At 48.2% G+C, this 23,233-nt stretch overlaps 1 protein-coding gene across 1 annotated transcript in view; it reads right to left on the reverse strand.

The window, feature by feature from the left end:
• KCTD9 (potassium channel tetramerization domain containing 9) overlaps window positions 1-23,233 on the reverse strand; it is a 109,944-nt gene that overhangs the window by 11,516 nt on the left and 75,195 nt on the right. Inside the window, exons 7-8 of the mRNA XM_078666603.1 lie at window positions 14,992-15,059; window positions 13,616-13,711 (exon numbers count right to left, since the gene is read on the reverse strand). Of these exons, the coding sequence (XP_078522729.1) occupies window positions 13,616-13,711; window positions 14,992-15,059 (164 nt within the window). The remainder of the gene's footprint in view (window positions 1-13,615; window positions 13,712-14,991; window positions 15,060-23,233) is intronic.

Genomic DNA, 23,233 nt, shown 5'->3' on the forward strand with positions numbered 1-23,233 from the left:
AGTGTCACAAACATTAGATCCTCCAAATCCCAGTTGCTTTTGACCATTGCAGTTGTAGCCACTCTTGGAGTGGCCTCATGTGAAGTCTTGCATGGGGTGTTAAGGACATGTAAAAAGCAATCATGTCCATCATTTTAACCCACTGTCCTCATGGTCAGACATTGACTCTTCTGGTAGCGGTGAGCTTGCTCTATTTGGCTCGGTTTATTACCAGGAAGGCTTTGGCTCTCATCGAGTTTGTTGTTGCCCCAGGAACATCATTTTCCTCTCAGGGGACTATTTGTTTATGTTCAGGGAGAAACCCTGATTGTAAAGCGTCCTTCTTACAGTTTTATGTTGTCGTGGCAATGATTTAGGATTTCGTCTTTACTTACCAGACAATCGTCTAAATATGGTTCAGCATTTATTCCCCTTCTCCACTTAGTGAAAACCCTTGGAGCGGACTTCCCAAAGGGTAGGACTCTGAAATGATAATGGATCTATTGCTCACCTGTAGTCTCATTATTTCAACAGTGGGGTGACATCCAGCAGAGTTGTCGTTTTGAATTTTGTTGTCTTCATAAACCTGCTCAAATGGGCCTGAGTGTTTTGTCTGGTTTTGGTGTGAGGAAATAAACTGAATAAACCCCTTGGTTACTTTCATTCAGTGGTACCTGTTCGATTGCCTTTTTGATTGAGAGGAAACTAACTTCTTGCCAAAGGCGCAACTTTGCTTCTTTGTTGCCTTCCTATGCTCATGGAATTACAGTTGGTGGTCTGTTTAGCAGTTCTCTGCATTAACCATTATGATTTAGGTTTAATATCCATCTGTTGAAAGTGGTGTTCTTCAATTCCTGAATGAAACCTCAGATCCTCCTACCGCCTGGCATCTTGTGTCGCTTTTCTGCTGTCCCATCACTTGCTGGAGGGTCTGACTCTCTCAGCGCAGTTCCTCTACCCGTGGGTCTCCCTCAAAAGGGGTGGTATGAAAGTGACCAATACTGCCACTGTAGTGATGTACTTGATGGACCACTTGGAGAAGAGAAGGAAGCATGCAATGTTGAAGGTTACAAGCTGCCCCTGGTGTGTTTTTTCTTCGTCTGGGCCATTCCGTCAGGAGTGCCTTGGCTGTCATATTGTCCCTTTTCATGCGTTTCAGCACCTCGTCAAATGTGCTGCCAACAAGACTCTTCCTAGTGAAGGAAATGTTGCACACTGAGTCTGTACCTCCTGCTTAAACCTGGACATCCTTAGGCAGGCAAATCTCCTTGGTGTTGCAGATCACACAGGGGCCTGCTGGCATCATCTACTGTGTAAGTGCTGACTTAAGGCAAGTACTGGCGCTGTTCTTACACTCTTGTACTATTGTTTTTGCCCTCGTTTCATATTCCTCCGGTAGAAGTTGCATGAGGTCCTTGAGCTCTTCTCATTGCTGTGGCTTATTGGTTTAGAAGTGCATTAGAGTGTGCAATACACCACTGCACTGCCTATAACATTTCCCATGTCTTTCTAAAGTCCACTTACTTGCTTTCCTTGTACAGATGATGTCCAGATGTAGTGGGTTTATCTCCCCTCTTACGTGCCAGTGCAACAATCAGGGGATCCACTACCACATTGCCCTTGATGTAGGGGTCTGGCGTAGAGTGCCTGTATTTCTCTTCTACTCTAGCATAATTGTCTTTGCAGGAGCTGGTTCCTTAAATACCTATCCACCTTGGTCCAAGAACCTTGGTAGCATGACAGGAATGGATTCCTTTTTTGGGATGGAAACAGTGCTTGCTCTACCTTCAGCTGGACGCCATAAGTGTCTGCTACCCTTTTTATTCAGGCCTTGTAGACCGTCATATCGCATGGGGTATTAGCCTTGAAGGTTATTAATTGACCCCTCCTCTGCGAATCTGCACTGAGCGCTTGCAAGTCCACTGTAGTTTACCCTACCTGGAAGTCATCCTGCTTGACTAGTCCTTCCACATACTCAAAGAATTCTTATTCCTGTGGGGTTCTGGTATGGCAGGAGGATCTAGTTCTGGCAAGTCCTGTGCAGTGTCTTTGTCTGTGAAGTCTTAAGACAAATTCAGTAATTTTTTTTAAAGAATCCTCAAATTTCCGCATCCTCTTCATAAGGGTATCCATTTTGGCTTCAAGGTGCAATTATAAAAAATGTGGGGAAGATGAGAGCTTTCTGATCAATCATCTCCTGCCTTCTCTTTTGCACCAGTGTTAAGATATCCTTTATGCAAGTCTCTTTCTCTCTCAATCATCTTTCAGCGTGGAGGCCGGTGCAGAGGGTTTGCTGCCCTGTGGTGTCATTTTATTTGGACCCATGGGCACTTTCAACTTCTGACTGCCTTGGGTAGGCAAAGGTTATGGCGTGTGGACAGATTTTGAGTACTTAAGAGTCTGAAGAGTTTGTTCAGCCACTGTAATCCCTTGCATATTACGTGGAGTTTCTTGGATTCGGTGTTCCTCCATGATTTTTTCTGTGTTCTTTCCATAAACCAAAGACCTTAGGGGTCAGAGTTTAACCTGAAAGGCACTTCTATGAAGTACAGGTGAAGCCTCGGGAAGCAAAAACTCAAGATCTGAACACTAATACAACTGTGACCTGACCTCCAGGTTCAAAAACGTAATTCACTCCCTACAATGTGTCCATCGTGAAATGGACTGTGTGCACAAAGGTATAGATTGCCTTGAAGTTCTTAGATGGAACATCCCAGAAAAACATGAACTACGCAATGTTAGCCAAGAGCTAAAAGAGTGCTGGAAACGTGTAGTTGGTATCTAAATGTGCAGCACTCTCTGATGATGTACAATAGCTACTAATCTGAACCGGAGTACTCCCCAGCATGCAACAAAACCTTAGATGCCATAAAATGGAAGTCATTATCAAGAAAAAGAAAACAGAAAAAAGATTTACACAGACACTAAAGGGGGTTTCCTTGAATTCCCCTGCCCCAGATGTTAGCCCCCTAATATGTCCCTAACTGAGATAACTGACATTACAGTACCTTAAATAATTGATTTCACCTGCTGTCAGCAACTGGAGGGTCTGCATCCTGCACAAGGCGACTTTTGACTTTAAAAATAAAAACTAACATGGCCAATGAGGGTAAGTGAAAACAATAACAGGGAGAATAAGTAGGCAGCTCAGCATGCTATCAAACCCAACACCGACATCTGTCTCAGAGTACTACAAAACACACAAAGGGTTACTGATAGTTATTTAAAGCCTATAGGGCAGGTTTTGTTTTCATTTGTAGTTAAGCTCTGGGCTGTTATTACTTGAACGTATGAACATACCTCAACACAGCAAATACAAGCAACAAGAAGGTAATGAATACTGCTCTAGGAAATTAATTTTGGCCCACTTCTTGAGGCCAACAAGAACATAAGTTTGTAAATCAAAAAAGAACAAAGTAAATTAGAAGGAGCATAATTGTAAAATGTTCACTGAATGTTACAAATATCTGTGAAACCTAGCTCCATCCTACTGAAAAGCTAATGCCATAATTGATAAAGGATTGTGGGCCTCTGTATTGCATTCTTCAGGATCCCAGACTAGGATCTATATTGAAGTTTTAAAGGATTAATGCGGACCTGAACGAACTGAAGAACAAATCTTAACAAATTTAAGGGTTAACAATAGTTTTGAAAATAAATCGATCTGTGCATTTATGTAATGATATGAACTGCAGATTAAAATGTATCTAAGGGGGGGGTTGTCACAAGAAAATGTGAGCACAGTAATATCTTTTAGATCGCATAGCATGCTGACCAACTGCAGAAGCCACAATTTAATCTCTTATACGCAGCCTCCACAGTTGGTAATTTTCGAAACTTATCCAAAGAAAGGATCCGACAGAGATGGAATTCTAATAATATAGTTATATTGTGATGTTTTACATAAACGCAAGTAAAGAACTAAAAATCCTTTGTAAAGAAAAAAAATTACGGTAACAACTCTAATTAAACAAGTTTTTATAAAGCTAATACATTAGAGTTTAGTGCAATTGAGCATGGAAACACAACCATAGCACCTTAAATCCAAACACCTAAGAAATGAAGCGCAGAGCATGAGAGCCTTCATTATATTGCTTTTACTGTTTCAATGACAAAAAAAACCTCAAGGGCTATAATGATGGGTCTCTCGTCACCAAACTTCATTTCACATAGAAATAAAAAGCTGACTGTCATAAAGGGAAGGGAACTTCAATACAGGCATTATTTTGTCTCTATGAAAACGGAAGAGCTGAAAAGGTAGTCTTCATAAATAAAGGTTTTTGTTAGGCCATCCACTCAAAAAAAAACTCAGTCTCAGCAACACCAATGAGAAGCCACCAATTTGGGCGTGACCAGTTGTGAGAAGGGGGTAGGGTGGCATATGTGGGAGAACAAGGTGTGACCACACAAGGGAAACAAGGGAAGGTGGAAGCTAGGAAAAGAGGGTGTAACGGGTGGGATGAACAAAGAGGCTGGTCATGTAAGTGGTATGAGGGAACGTGCAAGGAAGGTGCATGCAGGGGGAGTGAGCAATGAGAGAGGAAAGAAGGAGGAGTGGAAGGGAGGAAAGCAAAGGGAGAAATTAAGAGGGAGACATTTGGGAAAGAGAAGCAGGGTGAACAGAGTCAAGGCATATGGAAAAGAAAGATGGGAAGGGGAAAACAAGCAGATGCAGATCCAAGAGATGGGAGTGGAAAGGGTAAGAACAAGAATCAAGGCGCCAACAGAGAGGCGTGCAGTTGTAAAACAATTCAAATTACCCTTTGTGGGCAGGAAGATAAAATAAAAAAGCTAACAGCATCAGGCGAGAGGGCAATAACTCTCTGGCTTGAGCCAACATGTGGCTGAAAAAGTCTCAAGTAAATGGCTGAAAGAGACAGGCCAAAATAATCTAATGGTTGAAAGGAGTGAAGCAATTGCATCATATTGGCAGAGAATCTTTATCGACCCTTTCAAGATGACCCATCCAATTGAACCACCTGAAGTGCCTACTCAACTGTGCAAAAGACATACCTACAACAAGTCGCACGTTTATAGCAATGGCATTATTACTGGCCAAGTGTAAGGTGGCAACGAAATGGTACAGAGGGCCCTCCCCAAGGGTTGCAGAATGAAATATTTATTTATTTTAGGAGTGTTATGTAGCGCTAGCTGGACCAGAGGGCATCAGAGCGCTTCACAACAAGTAACTGTTGGACCTGGCCCTTTTGGCAGGTTCACCCCGAGACTTTTTGCTTTTTCCTAACCTGTTTCTGTGACCTGGTGTTGGTGATTTTAGGTCTTGGCGCACTTTTTCACTGTGGTACAATGTAAAGTGCGTGAGCTCTCTGTGTATGCGTGGTGAGTGACCTGCCCTCCCATAGGAATGAATGGGGAATAGGTATGCCCATGGTAGTTCCTGATGTGTGGGGAGTGCAGGGTCGAGTTTGGTATGTGCGAACTTGTAAGATTGAATGCTGCGGCATGATTGTGTCTTGTCTAGAAGTGCCACTTTTAGAAGTTGGCATATTTGTGTAGTCTGTGGCTGGCGTGTGATTGGCTGATGAGCCTGGCCCAGGAGTGCCTGGGCCTGCTTGTGGATTGACTGTCTGGTTTGAGGATGACAGGGGCTGGGGAGCCCCCAGGAGGTTGTCTGAGTCAGCCCGTGGATGAAAGGCTGCATCTGCTGCCAGGGAAGTGGGAGGAGATAGCACCTGGGAGTGAATGAGGCTGTGCCTGCCTGCCACAATGCTGGCTCCACCTCCCCGCTGGGCGACTGTCACCTCTGTCCCTGATACTGAAAGGAATTCCGTATAACCAGTTCTAGCTGGTTCTCACACTGCCTGCACCTTTTAGACTTCAAAGACTTTTCTCTGTATAAGAAGGGGCTGTGTCCCCTTCCAAAATGTTCTTGTTTCTGACTTGAATCCTACCAGGGGCGTGCTGCTGCTTGGGCCCAGGGGAATCCCTGGGCCCTGCCCAGCCCCTGGATATCTGATGGACTTTCCTTTTCTGGGAGCTGCTGTGCTCCACCTTATGTCCTGGACTGCTGAGGTCCTGGACCCCTGAAGGACTTTTGTGACTTTCTGTTGCCCTGGCGCCTGGGAGAGCTTTCCTATGGTCCCCAGCGCTTAATAGCGCTTTGCTCTGCTTCGAGCGCCTGGAAGCGCTTTGGTGACGGTCGTAGCGCTGGGGAGCGCTTCATCTGCCTTTGGCGCTTAGGAGCGCTTCCTTCATTCGTGCTAGCGAGAGCCTACCTCGCTTATTTTTTTTATGATTTGGTCCCCTGGCAGGTGCTCACCCCGCCAGGGGCCTGGCCGCTATTTTTAAACGTTTAATTTAACTCGAGGGAGCCCACCCCTCGGTTAATTGTCCCCCAGCCTCTGAGTGCCTGAAACGGGCCGCCGCGCTGCCCGCGGCGACCCGTAAGTGCTGGGCCGGCCGGCCAATCCCAGCGCGGCCCCCGGAGAAGGACCGGAAGTCCCGCCCTCGGGGGCCGCGGCACGAAGGAAGAAGGCTGCTGGTGCTCACGGGGCTGCTGTTGGTGCCGGAGAGCGGCACATGGGCGAGAGTGGAGGTAGGGCGGCCCCAGCTGGCAGTGGGCCGCCCCAACGTTTCAACGGAGCCTGAGGCTCCAATGCCCACATTTGTGTGTACGAGTCCTGAGAGGGCTCCGGGGGCATTTCTGTGTCTATGAGTCCAGGAGGGACTCCAACGACGGCCGCATTTTGTGCACGAGTCCCGAGAGACTCGAGGGGCCAGTTCTTTGTTTTAGGGCCCAGAGAGGCTCCGGGACAGTTAATGATTTTGAGTCCCCAGAGGCGGGACTCCAACCATGGGGCATGTTTTGTTTGAGCCTGCGTGGCTCTACCCCGGCCATTTGTTTTAAAGTCCCACGGAGGACTTGGGGGCATGAGTATTTACAGAGCCAGATGGCTCCAACGCCCCACAACAGTTTCAGAGCCTGTGTGGCTCCAACGTGCACAGAGTTTAAGAGCCTGTGAGGCTCCAACAGTTGGCGCAGCTTTGATTCTAGGGCCAGTGAGGGCCCTGGCACAGTTTTTGATGATTCCCAGCTGCCCAGCAATTAGTGGGCAGCTGCACCGTTTAGGTCTTGGGATGTTCACAGGTGCCCAGCAAGTAGTGAGCACCTGCACCGTTTAGGTTTTGCGCCGGTGGCGCACCCCTGACTGGCGCTGCATTGCAGCGCGCCCTGACATTCTGGACACAGGGCTGTTTAGTCCCTTTATTAGATGGGGGCTGCTATGTGACTTTTATTTAGGCGCAATGTGATTATCTATGTGATGGTAATTGCCTAATGTGAGTTTTGTGCAATGTAACATGGTGCTAGGAAATGTAATGCATTTAATATGATTACGCACCTTGATCTTACACCTCTGAATGTTTTTGGGCATCATGTGTTTTTGCGCTATTGAGTTGTGTTCTGGCACCTCTGAATGTTTTAGGCATCATGTGTCTTCCTTGTTCTGGCACCTCTGAATGTTTTTGATGCATTATGTGTCTTGTTATTACACCGCTGAATGTTTTAGGCATCATGTGTTTTGTTTCCCTGCACCTCTGAATGTATTTTTATGCATCATGTGTTTTCTTTCCTTACACCTCTGAATGTTTTATGCATCATGTGTTTTCTTTTTCCCTACACCGCTGAATGTGTTTTTGATGCATCATGTGTAATGTGTTCTTGCTTCTACCCCTAAATGTATTTTATTCTTAGGTGGTTGTGTTTTGCCTAGTATAGTTTATACTAGAGAGGTTATGTGTCCATGCGTGATCTAGGCCTATGGTTATTAGTATTGCGTAGTGTGTACCTACCTTTACCAGCAGTTACTGGTTGTGATCTATAATTGTTATTTTATGCTACAGTGATTTTATATCCTTTTATTCTAATTTCTGACAGTATTTCTATTTCTAAAAGTGTTGATTCTGACAGTGGCCCATGTGGCCCTGTCTTGTACATAATCTCTTGTGAATATTGCCTGTGCCAGTTGGCACAATGTACATGTGTGATTTCTATCTGATGTGTTTTGACAATACAAAAGTTATTTTAATATAACCTTGTGTGGAGTTCCTTTTGTGGTGTGCCTAGGATGTTGTTGCTGTTGTGCGCTGGCGCAAATGCTTTACACATTGCCTCCAAGTTTAGCCTCACTGCTCGTGCCAAGCTACCAAGGGGGTGAGCAGGGGTTATCTTGGCGTGTGACTCCCTTGCCCTGACTAGAATGGTGGTTTCTGCCTGTCTTTGGCGTCAGCCTTAGCCTACCAGAAATAGCCAGTTCTAACAGTAACTTATTTGCAAACAAGCAGTGCAGCGATCATAATAGAACGTAGAGATTTGTGACGAGTAGAGTTCAAACAAAGGAGTAATTGAAAGAAAGGAAACATGAAGACTGCAGGTCACACAGAATGAGTAGCCGATAAGTTTTCTTTTTTGGCGGAGGGAGGGGATAGGATTTCCAGAAGGGGTCCGGGCGGTGGAGGATGTCAATGTCACAAGACACAGTGTTAAAGTCAGGTGGAGTGCAAGGTACTTCCGTGGCTCCTATCGGTTCGCTAGTGAGCGATCGAGGAAGAGGACTTTGAGCAGGCTTTTGAATTTTGCAAAAGAGGGGTTCGTTCGGATGTGGGGGATGGAGTTCCAGATTTTGGGCACGATACCAGCAAACGACCTGTCCGCAGTTTTTTTGTTTGCGTGTTTTCAGCTGGATGAGTAGCAGAGTATTGGAGCTCCTGAGGTTCCTGGTCTGGCCGGCCTTTTTGAGTTTGGCGGCCAGGTATTCCGGTTTGCCTGTGTGAAGGGCTTTGTGCGTGAGGCAGGCTGTTCTGAATCTGGCCCGCTTTTCAATTGGGAGCCATTTTAGTTCTCCGAGTGCGTGCGAGATGTGGTCATGTTTCCAGTGACCATTCTGGCTGCTGCATTGAAGGTTGTTTTGAGGGGGGCGAGGTGGGATTTTGCTGTCCAGCCAAGGCTGTAATTCCGTAGTCTAGTCTGGACAGCACCTGTGCTTGAGTGGCTTGTTGAAGGTCCTTGGGTGGGAGGAAGGGTTTTATTTTGTGTAATAGCTTCAAGTTAAGAAAGGCTGATTGGTGGGGATCTAGAAGGCTGATGTTGTCTAAGTGTTGGGTCATTTGTGGAAGTACACATCTTTCCAGGATTTTGGATAAAAGAGGTAGGTTTGAGACAGGTCTGAAGTTATTCAGATTCTTTGTGTCCGGGCTTTTTCAACAGTGGCGTGACTTGTCCGACTTTGAGGCAGTCTGGTACGACTACGGATCTCAAGGAGCTGTTTACGATCTTGCACCAGAGCGGGGCTAGGACGAGTTTCAAGTCCTTGGTTAGTTGAGGAGGTAACTGATTAAGGGCGTGGGATGAGGGCTTTGCGCTGGAGATTAGTTTGACTAACTCTGGTTCCTGAATGGGATTGAAGGAGGAACAGTGTTTTGGAGGGTTCTTGGAAGTGCTGTCATTGGTCGTTGGTTCCAAGCGTCCGGTTCTCAGTGGAGGGGATGTGGTTGGTGCCTAGTGAGAGATCGATCTTGGTCATTTTGTCATTGAGTAAAATAGCGAAGGCTTGGAGGTTTGTTATCTGATGCTATTGAAGACATCTTTTGGTCTGTTTTTTGCGTTGTCTAGGGCGGAGCAGAAAAAGTATGTTCTTTTGTTCTTAATGTGCTTTTTGTACTTCATGTGGGCTGCTTGGAGTTGATCGCGGTGGATGACGGTGGGGTTGTTCCTCCAGAGTCTCTCTGTGGCTCTTAGTTGTCTTCTTACTTCATTGATGTCAGTGAAAACCATGATCTGGATGGAATGCTCCTGTCTTTTTTTAGTTTCAGAGGAGCTAGTTGGTCCAGGTTGAGCGTCATATTTGAATTGTAGAGAGAGGTGAGTTCGGTTGTGGGGAGACGATCAGTGATGTTGGGGAGGAGCAAGCTTACCCTTTCTTCGAGTTCAGCTAGAGGGATCTGAACTGTATTTCTAATCCATTGGGTGAGGGGTCTTGCGCGGGGTGTTGAGTTGGGACCGATTGGTTGATGTGGAATAAGATAATGTGGTGGTCAGACAAGTCTACGGGAAGGATGTGGTCAATAGTAATTGCATTGCTTTGGGCGATAATTGCGTCAAGTGTTGCTACTCTGCGATGAGTTTCTTCTGAGCAGTGTTGGGTAAGATTGTTATCTTATAGGAGGTTGTTTAGAGTTGGAATTAGCAAATTATTGGTTTCATTACCCCTTAGGTTGAGGTCGCCAAGAATTATGTTGTTTGAGTTTCCGAGTGAGCAATGGACAATCAGGAACGGAGAGGTGTTCCCCGAATGCTGAGGTGTTGCCTTGGGGGGTGATACAGGAGGTGGCAAAGTGTTGGCCTGTTGTCTCTTGTCTTGATGTTGGCTGTGAGACATTCACAGGAGCTATACAGGCAGGAGTCAGTTTCCGTAATGGAGATTTTGTTCTTGTGAATGATTGCTATACTTCCTCCTCTTTGAACTTTTCTGTCTTCGTTGATCATTTTGAAGCCTGGAGGCACAAGCATGTCCAAGGTAGGGTAGGAGAGATTGTTGAGGCAAGTCTCCGTGATGAATGCTATGTCTATATCATTGGAGAGGATGGCTTCTGCTAGTTCGGTTGCATGTTTGGAGGCTGATCTGCAGTTTAGGAGCATGCAGTTGATGGCGGACCCTTTCTTGCTCTGATTCTTTGTAGATGGGGCCCTTAGTAGAGAAGTGAGGCGGGCCGGGGGTCTTGGGATCATTGTTCGTAGGGGCAAAGTTGCGGGTAGTGTCTTGCAGAGGAAGGGAGGAGGCTCTCGCGGGGGAAGGGAGGAGGTTCTTGCAGAGGACGCGAGAGGGTCAGCCGCCTCACCTGGCGAGACAGGCTCACCGGGGGGGAAGGGAAGGGCCGGGCCAGGTCTAATAGTGTGCAAGGGGGCCTTTTTTAGCGAGGGGAAGAGGGAGTCGAAAGCCTCAAGATTATTATTACTAGCTTGTATCAGGACTGTGCCATTCGAGTAGATGGTTCTGGAGGTGTTCCCGTTCTGCATCTGGTGGTTAGAGAGAGAGGTCGTCAGTTTGCAGCTATGCGATGTGATGGTAGCTTTGGAGATGTGTTATGAGGATGTCGCTCCAGTTGTCGGGTCTTTCAGTATGGATAAGATCCATTTTTATCTGCCCTTTCGAGGAGCAATGGTAGGTGTCAGCGAATAGTGTTTCAGGGTGCTGTCTAATCAGTCGATGTCGAAATTTCTCTTTGCTTTAATTGAGAGGTGAGGGGAAAGTTAATCGTGAAGCAGTTCCGCCAGTGAGGTTTCAGGTAATTTGGTACTTGAGGGTTGGCGACAATTAGAGTGGCAGGTGGTATTATTTTATCTGAGTTCGGTGTGAGGGGAATTCCCTATGAAGTGGAATAGAAGTGTTGCCGTGAGGAGGAGAGAGTGCTTCTAGGTGGGTGGGTGGATTGGAGTGGTCATGGTCTACCCTCCCGGGAGAAAGGATCACGTAGTGAGAGGGGTGGCGGAGTGGGACTTGCCTAGGGCCAGGTTTGAGGGTCTGTGCTAGGCTGATAACCTGGCGGGGCCCTATATCGTTGGTGGCGCCCTCTATGAGATGGCAGGGACACCTCTGCAAAGTTACATTGGCAATTCAATGGAGTAGTGTGGCTCACTGGTTAGAGGCAGCAGGCCCGAGAGCAGAAGTCAGCCTGGGACCAGGGTTCAATTCCCGACGCGGCAGGGTCGTGGACCTTGGTCAGCGGACTCGATAATTCTCGCTTCGGTGCTTACTCTAATCAGGGGTTCCACTCGGCAACTCTGGGCATTAGCTTGCCTAATCTCCACAACGGCCCCACCAATTCCGGGGATGCCTGGCTCCACCTTGGGGACTCCCAGCAAGGGACCATCCCACAGGGAAAGCCAGGACGGGTTCCCCAGAGTTATACAGCGCCGGGACGCCCCGTTGCTGGGGCAGCTGTGCGCTTTACAAGTAAACTACATTTACATTTACATTTACATTCAGAGATAAAATCCAGGGGGGCCATTTTGGGGTCCGGCACCCGGGGGCTTGTTAGGATGTCCGGCGAGTCGGAGGAGCATTGGTTCAGGACCCTTTTGCGACCGGTCCTTAATTTGGCTTGGCAGGGTCTCGACTACTCCATTGAAGCACCTGGGAGAGCTCTGTGTTTTGGCCGAGGGTGGCCATCTTGGGGTCAGGCTGGACGCGAGTGACGCTGGAAAAAACAGCACCTTTCAGTTAATAAGATGCCCTGTGAGACTCATGCGAAGGACTGTGCTAAACTGAAGCATGGACCGCATCATAATAGTCTTGTAGACCTTTATATAGATTGAAAGCCTGGGAGTTGTCTCGGGACAACTCTCGCGGGGTCGTGCAAGTCCAGGGGTTGAAATCTGGGCTGCAGCTCTATGATCAGATGCCCTGGGGAGTGGTCAGCTTGCGGGGCATGAAGGATGAGGGCGCTCTGCGGATGTTCCTGTCCTTAACACTGGGTAATTCTCCGAATAGCCATGAGTATGGCGGCCATTACATGGTCAGGCAATGTCGGTTGCGACCCAGAGCTCACCTCTAGACCCGGTACTGCTTATTCTCAGTCGGGGGTCGAGGAAGTTCAGTCTTGCTCTGGTAGATGGATCGATGCTTTGTGGGGGCTTTGTGGGTCCTTATCGCTGGGTATTTCTCCTGAGTATGGCGGCCATTACACAGTCAGGCATTGTCGATTGCGGCGGCTGTGAAGCAGTGCTCAGTGCTGGGCTGATGAGTGCTTCTTCTTGGACCACAGGTTTGGATGCCGTGTTTAGGCGATAATTTCCATTCCGGATTTGAGACTCTGGCGGGTCTGAAACGGAGGTATCCGGGGATCGCTAAGAGGGGTTGCTTTGAGGGGGCTCCGTCGACATGTTGGTTTCGTGGCGATAATCCTCATATCCTGGGGAGGCTGCGTAGCGATTTCGAGCTCAACCCTGTTTGAATCTGGTTCGGTGAGTCAAGTTTCTCCTAGGGAGAAGGTGGAGGGGCTTGGCCGGGATTTACACTAGTTAGGGATCCCGATGCCTGGAGCTCAGTCCTGGAGCTACTTCCCCGCGGCCATTTTCGGACAGTGTGTGACAGGAATTAAATACCCGATTTACTGTATTACTATAACTACCACAGCAAGTTATATGCTAAGATGCAGCCTGTAGCATCAAGGCCCAGAGATATATGGAAACCGCTCTGCTTATACTTGGCTAAAAAGGGAAGGGCTCCCATGATGGCTTCAACAACACAGCATCACGCAAGATCATTGTCGTGTGTACTGCAAGGGTGAACCATGTTATTAAACTGGAAGAAATTTCAGCTAAACAACACTGACTGTCATGTGCTATCACAGCAAAATGAACACTGCATAATATTTTTACTCTCTACTAATGATAATTTGTACAGTATACTTTGAAAAGTTCAAAACAATATTGGAAAACAATGGTTGAAAGAAGTGGACCAAAGCCTACTAAAAGTGTATTTGAGACAAAAAGGTCTACTTGACAGCTTGAAACTCAGGCCTAAAAACAGGATTCAGCTGTGTCATCAATATTCCTTTCCCTAGTGGGAGGGTCTTCTCTATGTTTAAATGTTTAACTACTGTCTAACTTACATACCTGGCACCGCAGTTCAGATTTGGTGGGAGTGGCAAGAAGGAAGCGGACAAATTCTTTGCGAGATATGGGAGAATGGTCCTCAGCCGGCTGTGAGTTCTGGAACAGTTGCAAGGGAGGGATAAAGTTCAGCATTACATTTAGCTTACCCAATAACAATGGATTTACAACAAAGCACCCCATTTAAAACCACATCAGAAAAATTCAGCATGGTCTGGTAGCCCACACTGTAAGCTGTTTACACACTAATGCAGGCTGTGTGAAGCAAGTGGGAGGGAAATTATTTGTAAAGTGGAAGGTCTACCACGTGATATTGGAGATGAAAGTTTAGTTACTAAAAAAACATTTCTTCAGTATGGGCAGATACCTCAACCCAGAATATTTTGTCGATGTTGGGTCCAAGATGAAAGTGGAATATTCTAATAGTGTTTTTCTCAGTAAGAGAAACAAAAAGCCTGGTAGGTCATGGAAAGGCTTTTTTTCACATGAACTGTGCGGCCATCAAGGATACAGACGATGCTTCAGGACTGTGTATTCCAAATGTATAGTTTTATTTACGATAAATTGCCCAAAAGTCCCAATTCCCTGCCAACTCCCCCCCCCCCCCCCCCCCCCAATCAAAGGTCGTTCTTTTTTTCCACGGTTCCTGATCTGCCAATAGGTATTCATAATTTCCAGTGATGGGACCAGTCTGTTGCCCAGGAAAATAACAGGTTTCTGTATGACTAGACTTTCATACTTCAATACCTCCATGCATATACAGGAAGACCTTTTGTAAGTATAACCATACAAAAGATATCATGGCAATAAAGAATCATTTTGAAAGGCAACACTAAACACAGCACAGTCATCTTATATTATTTTAACAATGTGAGGGAGATTCCATTCTGCGATATCACTGTGAATCAACACACCAGTGCCAAGGATGTTGTCAAACGCTTGATGGTAGACTAGGGAAATTACTGACCCGTGACGCTGTAAATCCACACACTGCCCATCTTAATATGATGCTACCCACTAGCGGGCTACAACTGTTGGCTCCCTCGGGGGAGAAATGTGTCCTACAGGAATTCGCACATAGCAGCCATAATGAGCCACTGGACCTCAAGAATGCCTGACCCCTCTGAAAGACTTCTGATATCAAACATGAGTATGCAAAAGAACACAAGGACACAAATAAAGCAGGCAGCCTTCCTTATCCTTATGTTCTCTGTTATTGCAAAATAAACAGTATGTACTCTCCTTGACACTAATTGCTAGAGTATGTAGCTCCAAGGGGAGTAGTGGATTTTAGAATTCCCAAATTTGTAGCCATACTTGCGAGAATGGCAGTCAAACTTCTTCCATACAGCACAGCAGAAAACTAAATTATAAGTTACCTTTATGGCCACTTCCAAGTGTTCTATTAATGAATCTATTCCAAAAAACTTGGCTTCCTCTAGAACTCCTGAAAGAAAGAAAAAAAAAGAAACCTTGATTTAATTTTAGGACAGTCTTGTGGCTTGGTGCTACAAGTGCCATCAACGGTATTCTCTGCATTTACCTCATAATGAGTAAAGCCTGGGTTGACACTTGCAGGGATGTCATGTGCCAGGACCTCGTACATTACAACCAATTTCTTTACATAGGACATACAACAACACACCCTCATAACCACACAGCTTTGCCAGTAATAACTCTGGACAGTTTAAGTGCTACAAGGTCACATGAGAGGCACATGCTCATTACAGAAATGCCAGGCAAAACAACTTAGTTATAAAAGGATTCCAATATCTCTTGAAGAGGACCTTTGATTGTCATGATAATGGAGGGAGAAGGAGAGATCTCAAACCGTAGTTTCAGCTGTTTGTGGTATCAGGCAAAAACAGTGCCATAGTAAAAAAAGCCTCCAAAAGACAAATCATGAGTACACAGAAGCATTCAAACAGCTTTTGTGTGAAACTTGCACCCCAAACTGCTCATTCTGTGACATCTTGCTTAAAATCTGGCAAATGGGGGAGGAGCTTCGCGCGCAACCGAGATGGCCGCGTGAGCACAGGGCTCCCGAGACCCTCACCACCTCCCGCATCTATCCTGAACATTATCCTGATTATGATGACGGGTTATTGAAGACGCAACCCAGCTGATATAATAGCTGTTTTCAGAAATCGATTTGGACTCCGGGAACCGTAACTACGGCACTTCGAACTTTTGTGGCCTGCTCCATGGCACTGCCCGGGGCTCGAGTCAATGTGATACCCAGGTAGTAATTGAACAACAACGGCCTACGGGGCTCTGCCCACAACCCCGGAGTTAACTTTCGGTTTCGTTTTCGGCTCCTCGGCCCTCTCCTGCCTCGAGACCGCTCTGGCAACCCGAGAGGCAGTCTGACCCCGCAACTCCACTGTTTGATTGCCATCGAGTGTCTCTGGTCGTGTGACAGCGTGCAGTAACTTGCTTTTTTGGTGATACCGGTGGGTGAATCTAGAGGAGCCATTTTTACCAGGTCTCGAAGGCCCCTTTGGGGCGCAACACCCAAGATGGCGGGCAAACCCGAAAGCGAGAAACGGAAGACCAAGACCGTTCACCGGGGGGGCGCTATTCAATCGAATATCATGGATCGTTACACTCATCCTAAGGGGTCCCCTGGTGGTACGAGTAAGGCCCTGGGAGATGCGGGTGACGACTCAACGGCGGTGGCCGACTTGACCCTGCATGATGTCATGGGCGCCATTGCTAGTATGAAGACCTCTCTCGGCCAACAATATGAGGCTCTGGCCCAAAAGCTTGACACTGTGGCAATCGATGTCAACTTGATCAGGGCGGACTTATCAAAGACTAACGAAAAAGTCAAATCTTTAGATTTAACCCCTTCGGTGCTGATGACGGAACCGCTCCGTCATCAGCCGCGGTCGCGCTGTGCTGATGACGGAGCGGTTCCGTCATGGCCCGCCCAGCTCGATAGAACGCTCATGCGCGGCGCGAATTCCGCGCCTGCGCTGAGGGTTCTATTGAGCGGGGCGGGCCGTGACGGAACCGCTCCGTCACGAGCACAGCTCAACCGACACTGGTGACGGAGCGGTTCCGTCACCAGCGGCCGCTCAAAACCCGTAGCACTGCGGCGGAATAGCCGCCGCAGTGAAGGTGTTAAAGACCTCCAGCCTTACGACTGATGTGTCCGATTTAAAGACGGAGGTGGGCAATCAACAATCCTACAATGATCTCTTTTCTCGCCGGCTGGAGGATTTTGAAAGTCGGGCCAGACGCAACAACGTTCGTATTATTGGGGTCCCTGTAAAACCGGAAGACCCAGCCGTGGATCTCCTTGTCGAGGACCTCATCCTAAATCATCTCGCCCCAAGGCTTGAGCAACTTCTTTTGCGGTGGAACGCGCGCACAGAGTGCCTGGCGGGAAGCCAAAGCTGGGCGCCCCTCCGCGTCCCATTATCGCCAGAATTTTTAACTTTAGAGACAGAGACGCTATCCTGCAAGCATCGCGAGTGGGCGGCCCTACGAAGTTTGAAAACACTACGGTGAGCTTCTACCCAGATTTCACCTAGTTCGTTCAGAAACAGAGGATGGGGCTTCAGGGGGTGAAGCGACGACTGAGAGACATGGGAATGAAATATGCGATGCTCTTTCCATCTCGGCTGCGTGTAGAATATGAAGATCTGACGTTTTTCTTTGACCGCCCTGAGAATGTGAGTGACTGGCTCGATACGTTGCCCATGCAGCGAGATCGCTTTGAACATTCAGAGGGAGCTGAGGGTGGCCCGTTGGAACGGGAGTGAGCAGTGGTTTCGGATTTCTGGACATTGTACACAACTGGCAGCTGTGGTTCAATGACTTTTACACTTGCACTATTTGTGGTGGGATACCCAGAGGTGGCGGGGGGTGAGACTCTTTCCTCCTCCGGGTTTCTTTTTGTAGATTAGTTTAATGTTAGGGCGACAGGCACACTGCAAGTTGGGGTGGAGTTTGAGTCTAACGCAGGGGTGCAGGGTGGGGGGGGGTGTTTTGGGTATTTGTTGGGTGGTGGGGTTTGTGTGTGTTTCATTTAGTTTCAAGGCAACGAATTGTTGGTGTTGTGCTCGCTGTGGGGTGGATTCTGCATTTATTTCCTGGGATGGGGGGGGTAGGATAAAACGTGGTGTAGTGTTGCAGCTATTGAGACGCCTCTCCCCTGATGTAGTGTTACTGCAAGAGACACATCTGATTGGAAATACATGCCACGCCATGAATAGGCGAGGTTATCGTCTCCTGGCACATTCTGGATTTACTACTGGTTCTAGGGGGGTGGGTATCCTAGTCAGGGGTTCCCTCCCCCTGGAGGTTGACGATATAATCCTTGACGTCAGGGAGCGCTACGCTGCTTTAATTGGTAGATGGGAGGGGAAGACTGTCTCTCTGCTTTCCGTTTATGTTCCTCCTGGTCTACAGGCTACGACCTTCGCTGATTTGGGGAGAGTAATTCTGGGTTTCCGGAAGGCATCCTGGTGATGGAGGGAGATTTTAATTCTGTTGTTTCCGGTAGGGAGGACCGTTACCCCCCCAGGGATCTCACGAGACCACAGTTTCGGTTGGGAGGCTTTCTAGAAACGTTGGGTCTGGTAGATTGTTGGAGGCTGCTGCATCCGGGCCAGGCGCAATACACCTTCCACTCGGGTTCTCACGGCAGTCTCTCTAGACTTGATTATGTCCTGATGCCGGCGGCGCAGGCATCTTCAGTCAGGGAGGTCAGACATCTGGCTAGGGGTATCTCAGGTCACTCCCCACTGTGGCTTATGATGGATACGAAGATGGGGGCCGAGGGTCGAGTGGCCCCCGTTTAATCCTTGGTATCTCCGTGACCCCAAAACCCGGGCGGAGTTGATCAGGTCTCTGGATCATTATTTTGCCGAGAATGTGGGGTCTGTGTCCTCTTCTGTTTCGCTGTGGGAGGCTTTCAAGACGGTTATCCGTGGCCAGGCGCTGTCGTTGATAGCTGGCGCCAAGAAAAGCAACAAGCATTAGAAATGCAATCGGGCTCGGATTTATTTGAGTTTGAGCAAATGCCATTGTAAATGCCAATGTCTTTTTGCCATGTGTTATGGAGTGTGTGCATGTGGTGTGTAGTGGAAGTATGTTAGTTGAATTGTAATTTTACCAATGGTGGCATGCTGTGCTTTATATGAATATGTTTAAAAGTAAAGTGTACCATACTGCGATTTCTTGGTGGAAAAGTGCACTGCTGGCTGGAGGTGTGTGTGCCTGGTGGAAGGGTGCACTGACGGCTGGTGGGTGTGTGCTTGGTAAAAGCGTGCACAGATGGATGATGGCTGTTGGTGTTTGTGCATGGTGAAAGCATTCATTGACGGCTGGGGGTGTGTTGTTGTGTGTGTTGTTTTCTGTGTGCTGGTGAGTGTGTGCTGGTGAGTCTGTGGGGGTGAGCCTGGGGAGTGAGTGTGGTGGTGAGTGTGTTGTGTTGAGTGGTGACAAGTGTGTGGTGTTGAGAGACTGAGGTGTGTGGTTTGTGTGTGCGTTATGTGTGTGTGGTGTATGTGTGTGTGGTGTTTTCTGCACACTCACACACTGCCCCGTAACATTCACACACTGCTCACCCGCACACTCCCAATGTCACCCTGCATAGTCACACACTGTCACATAGTCACACACTCAGCAGCACACAGCACTCAACAGCACTCTGCCCTCAACAGCACTCTGCCCTCAACAGCACTCTGCCCTCAACAGCACTCTGCCCTCAACAGCACTCAACAGCACTCTGCCCTCAACAGTACACAGCACTCTGCCCTCAACAGCACACAGCACTCTGCCCTCAAAAGCACACAGCACTCTGCCCTCAACAGCACACATCACTCTGCCCTCAACAGCACACAGCACTCAACAACACACAGCACTTGTGAGCTCCGGCGTCCCTCCTGGGTGCGTATTTGCGCACTGACTGACAGTCTGGAGGCCACTGAGGATACCGTCTCTTTAAAAAGACCCTTCCTTCCCTCCGCCACGCATCCTCTCCCGGCGCATCCCGCTGTCCCGCTGTGTGCTCTTCCGCCATTCCTGCCACCTGCTGATCTGTCTATACATACTTACATGAGGATCTGTGAGGCAGGGCACACTGCTTCCCCTCACCCCAAAATGTACCCCAGGAAGCTTGTAAGTGCCCTCTTGCATCTGTGTGTGGTCTGTACCTCAGCGATGCGTCTGTCTAGGCGCTATATTGACAGGATTTTCTTCAAAATTTTTCTTTTTACGCACGTACTGTCTGGTGTGGTCAGACATCGGCTGGGATGCCAGTCTGTGATTTCAGAGACAGTTGTATTTTAGCTGAAAAGTGGTGGCCTTCGGTGCAAGCCCACATTGCCTCATATTTTAATTCGCCCACTTGAACAAACCGTGTGATCCTGTGCAAATTATTCTCGCTTTCTTTGTACTTGACCTTGCAGACTTCGGAGAGCTCAGTGCTCCAGACATCTACGCTGAATAATTAACTCGGCTGTGTCAACTTGCGTAAAGCGCTCCGAAGTAGTTGAAAGGGGGTGGCTGGCGCATTATTGAAGGTACACGCACTCATTCTCAAATGCAGAAGGCGTGTTAATGTGTCACGCACTGTGCTGTGGAGCAGCTCAACTGTCAGCACACATTTACACAATCACAATGTTGTTGGTTTGCAAACGGCGCTTGTGTCTTCTGTCCTCTGTCGGGTCCTGTTTGCAGAAGAGACGAGGCTTCGTTGCTTTAGCGCTGGGTGTTGATGGGAAGGACCTTGGCTAATTGATCGTGTTTTAATTAGCGGCTGCAGCGTGGAAGCACTGCCAGTAGCAGCATTACCCTTTCGCAGCCCACTAGCCGTACTTTCATCAACCACTGGAAGATGAAAGGCTGCGCTGGACGCAGCGCCAGGTAGATCGCACGCAGAACGCAGCAGCAGGTGCAGCAGCCCGCTGAGCTACAGTGGCTGCGGATCAAAGCGCGGATAGTTCGTGTGACACTTTCACGCACAATGCCCTCGAACACTGCAAGGGGATGTTTGTTTACAGTGGAGATGTCCTCTCCTGGCACCCGGCTCAGGGCACGGTAAACACATGGGGGTGATGTTACCAGACACTAAAGGTGCCGCCGCCTCTTTGAAAGCAGAACCGCTTTAATAAAGATTATATAAATATGAAGCTAAAGCAGCTTCCTCTGCCGCAAGCCTCACAAGGAGGTCAGAATATTGACAGGATTTTCTTCAAAATTTTTCTTTTTACGCACGTACTGTCTGGTGTGGTCAGACATCGGCTGGGATGCCAGTCTGTGATTTCAGAGACAGTTGTATTTTAGCTGAAAAGTGGTGGCCTTCGGTGCAAGCCCACATTGCCTCATATTTTAATTCGCCCACTTGAACAAACCGTGTGATCCTGTGCAAACTATTCTCGCTTTCTTTGTACTTGACCTTGCAGACTTCGGAGAGCTCAGTGCTTCAGACATCTACGCTGAATAATTAACTCGGCTGTGTCAACTTGCGTAAAGCGCTCCGAAGTAGTTGAAAGGGGGTGGCTGGCGCATTATTGAAGGTACACGCACTCATTCTCAAATGCAGAAGGCGTGTTAATGTGTCACGCACTGTGCTGTGGAGCAGCTCAACTGTCAGCACACATTTACACAATATATATATATATATATATATATGAACCGCTCTATAGTCCTAACCACCGCACTCATTATCCCTTTTCACTGTATCTTGTTCACCAGCTGACACACCCCCACAAGCACTGAAAAGTGCACAAGCGCCTTGGAATCACGGTATACATGCTTCGTGCATAAACTGCTTCAGAAATACACTTCGCTCTTCTTTTCCGTTTACAGAAAGTTGCATAACCGCTGGCAGCCAGACAGAAAGACATGGCGAGGGAAAGACGAACGGACAAGCAAACACAGATGAGCAACGTAGAAATTCGTGTATAGACACAGGAACATAGACAGGGCGAGACACGGGCAGTGAGACAGGCATAAATAGATACGCAAGCATAGACAGAGACACTGACGCAGCGCGAGACAAGGGCAGTGAGACAGGCTTTACAGATAAGCGCACAGAGACAGCGAGAGGCGGACATATAGACAGAGACAAAGAAACAGAGACAGCGAAAGACAGAGGCATAGGGACACTGGGGGGGGGGGGGGGCATGGCGAGAGACAGATAAACAGCCAACGTCATAGAAAGCACGAGACCGTGGGGCGAACACAGAAAGACACAGGGACCAGCAGAGGCCCCCGAGAGTGAGGCCTTCACAGAGGGTGCTGACGGTCACACAGACAGGCAGGCACAGCGCCTAGAGGCGGCAGGCGCCGGGAGAGAGCGCTTCTCCACGCCGAGTGTACTGCGAGCAGCCCCCGCTCTAATCTGGCTGATAATCTGCACTGTTAACATGGCATTATCCCTGATTTGTATCGTGTATCAGAATGCGTGCCCTCGGCTGCCGTCCCCGCGCGCTGCGCAGCGACGCTCGGCACCACGCAATGCTAAACAGTCAGCACACCATCGCTCATTATTCTTACAGACTGTCACGCAGAGGCAGAAAAAAGACACCCCGTAGCAACTTAAAAGAAGAACTACAGTGTGGACGAGCATGTATGAGTCATCTTCTGTGAGCCTCGCCTGCTGCCTCTCGTCATTTAACATTGAACGCGCTCACCGCTGTGAACGCGTTTGCATCATCTGGCTTGCATTACACGGGCACTCTGACAGCTCGTAATTAAGATTAATCACTCTGCCATGCTCGTTCTCGCACACAAAATGCCACCTCGGGCACGCGTACATTACTTACAGCCTATCACTTCAAGGCTACTACATACACAGCACAGGGAAGACGAATCACTGACCAGATGCCACAAAACGGTAAGGAATGTCTGGAATTTCTCTCTCCAAGGCCCTCTTCTTCTTTTTTTTCTCCTTTAACATTAGTTCTCAAACTCCTCCCAGTTTCACTGGGAAGGAGTCCGAGCCCTAAAAATGAGGCGGTAGTCCACCTTGAGACTGAAATAGCTGAGTTGGAAAGGGATTTGGAATTGGGCAACACTCACGACAAGATTCATCTCCTCAGTCTCAAACAACTTGACTATAGGGCGTTGGTAACAGATGCCGCTAAAGTTATGAGTAGAGAGCAGCAGGGACGTTTATATGATGTGGGAGATAAGGCGGGGAAATTGATTGCTTGGTTGGATAGAAAGGAGAGGGCGAGTCGTGTGGTCCCTGTGGTTGAGAGAGTGAATGGAGTGAGAGTGACTGATCCTGCTGAGATTGTAGAGTGTTTTGCGGAATATTTTCAAAAAGTGTATTCCCCAGTATCCGACAGACCAGAGGAAGACTCGCATCTGCTGTTGCGAGACATTGCATTGCCTCGCCTGTCGGACTCAGACAGGGAACTGATGGACGCAGCACTTTCTGTTGACGAGGTGGCGACTGCTATTCGCTCTATACGCTCGGGAAAAGCTATGGGCCCTAATGGTCTCCCCATCGAGCTTTACAAGTTGCGTCCTGACAAAATGGCGCCGTATCTTCGTTCTATGTTCCTGGAGTTGCAAGACATCGACTCCCTCCCTTGTGATCAGCGACTTGCGACCATTGTGGTGATCCATAAGGAGGGGAAGCCGCGGTATCGCTGC

Source organism: Lissotriton helveticus, chromosome 11, assembly GCF_964261635.1.
Source record: "Lissotriton helveticus chromosome 11, aLisHel1.1, whole genome shotgun sequence".
NCBI classification, from domain to species: Eukaryota; Metazoa; Chordata; class Amphibia; order Caudata; family Salamandridae; genus Lissotriton; species Lissotriton helveticus.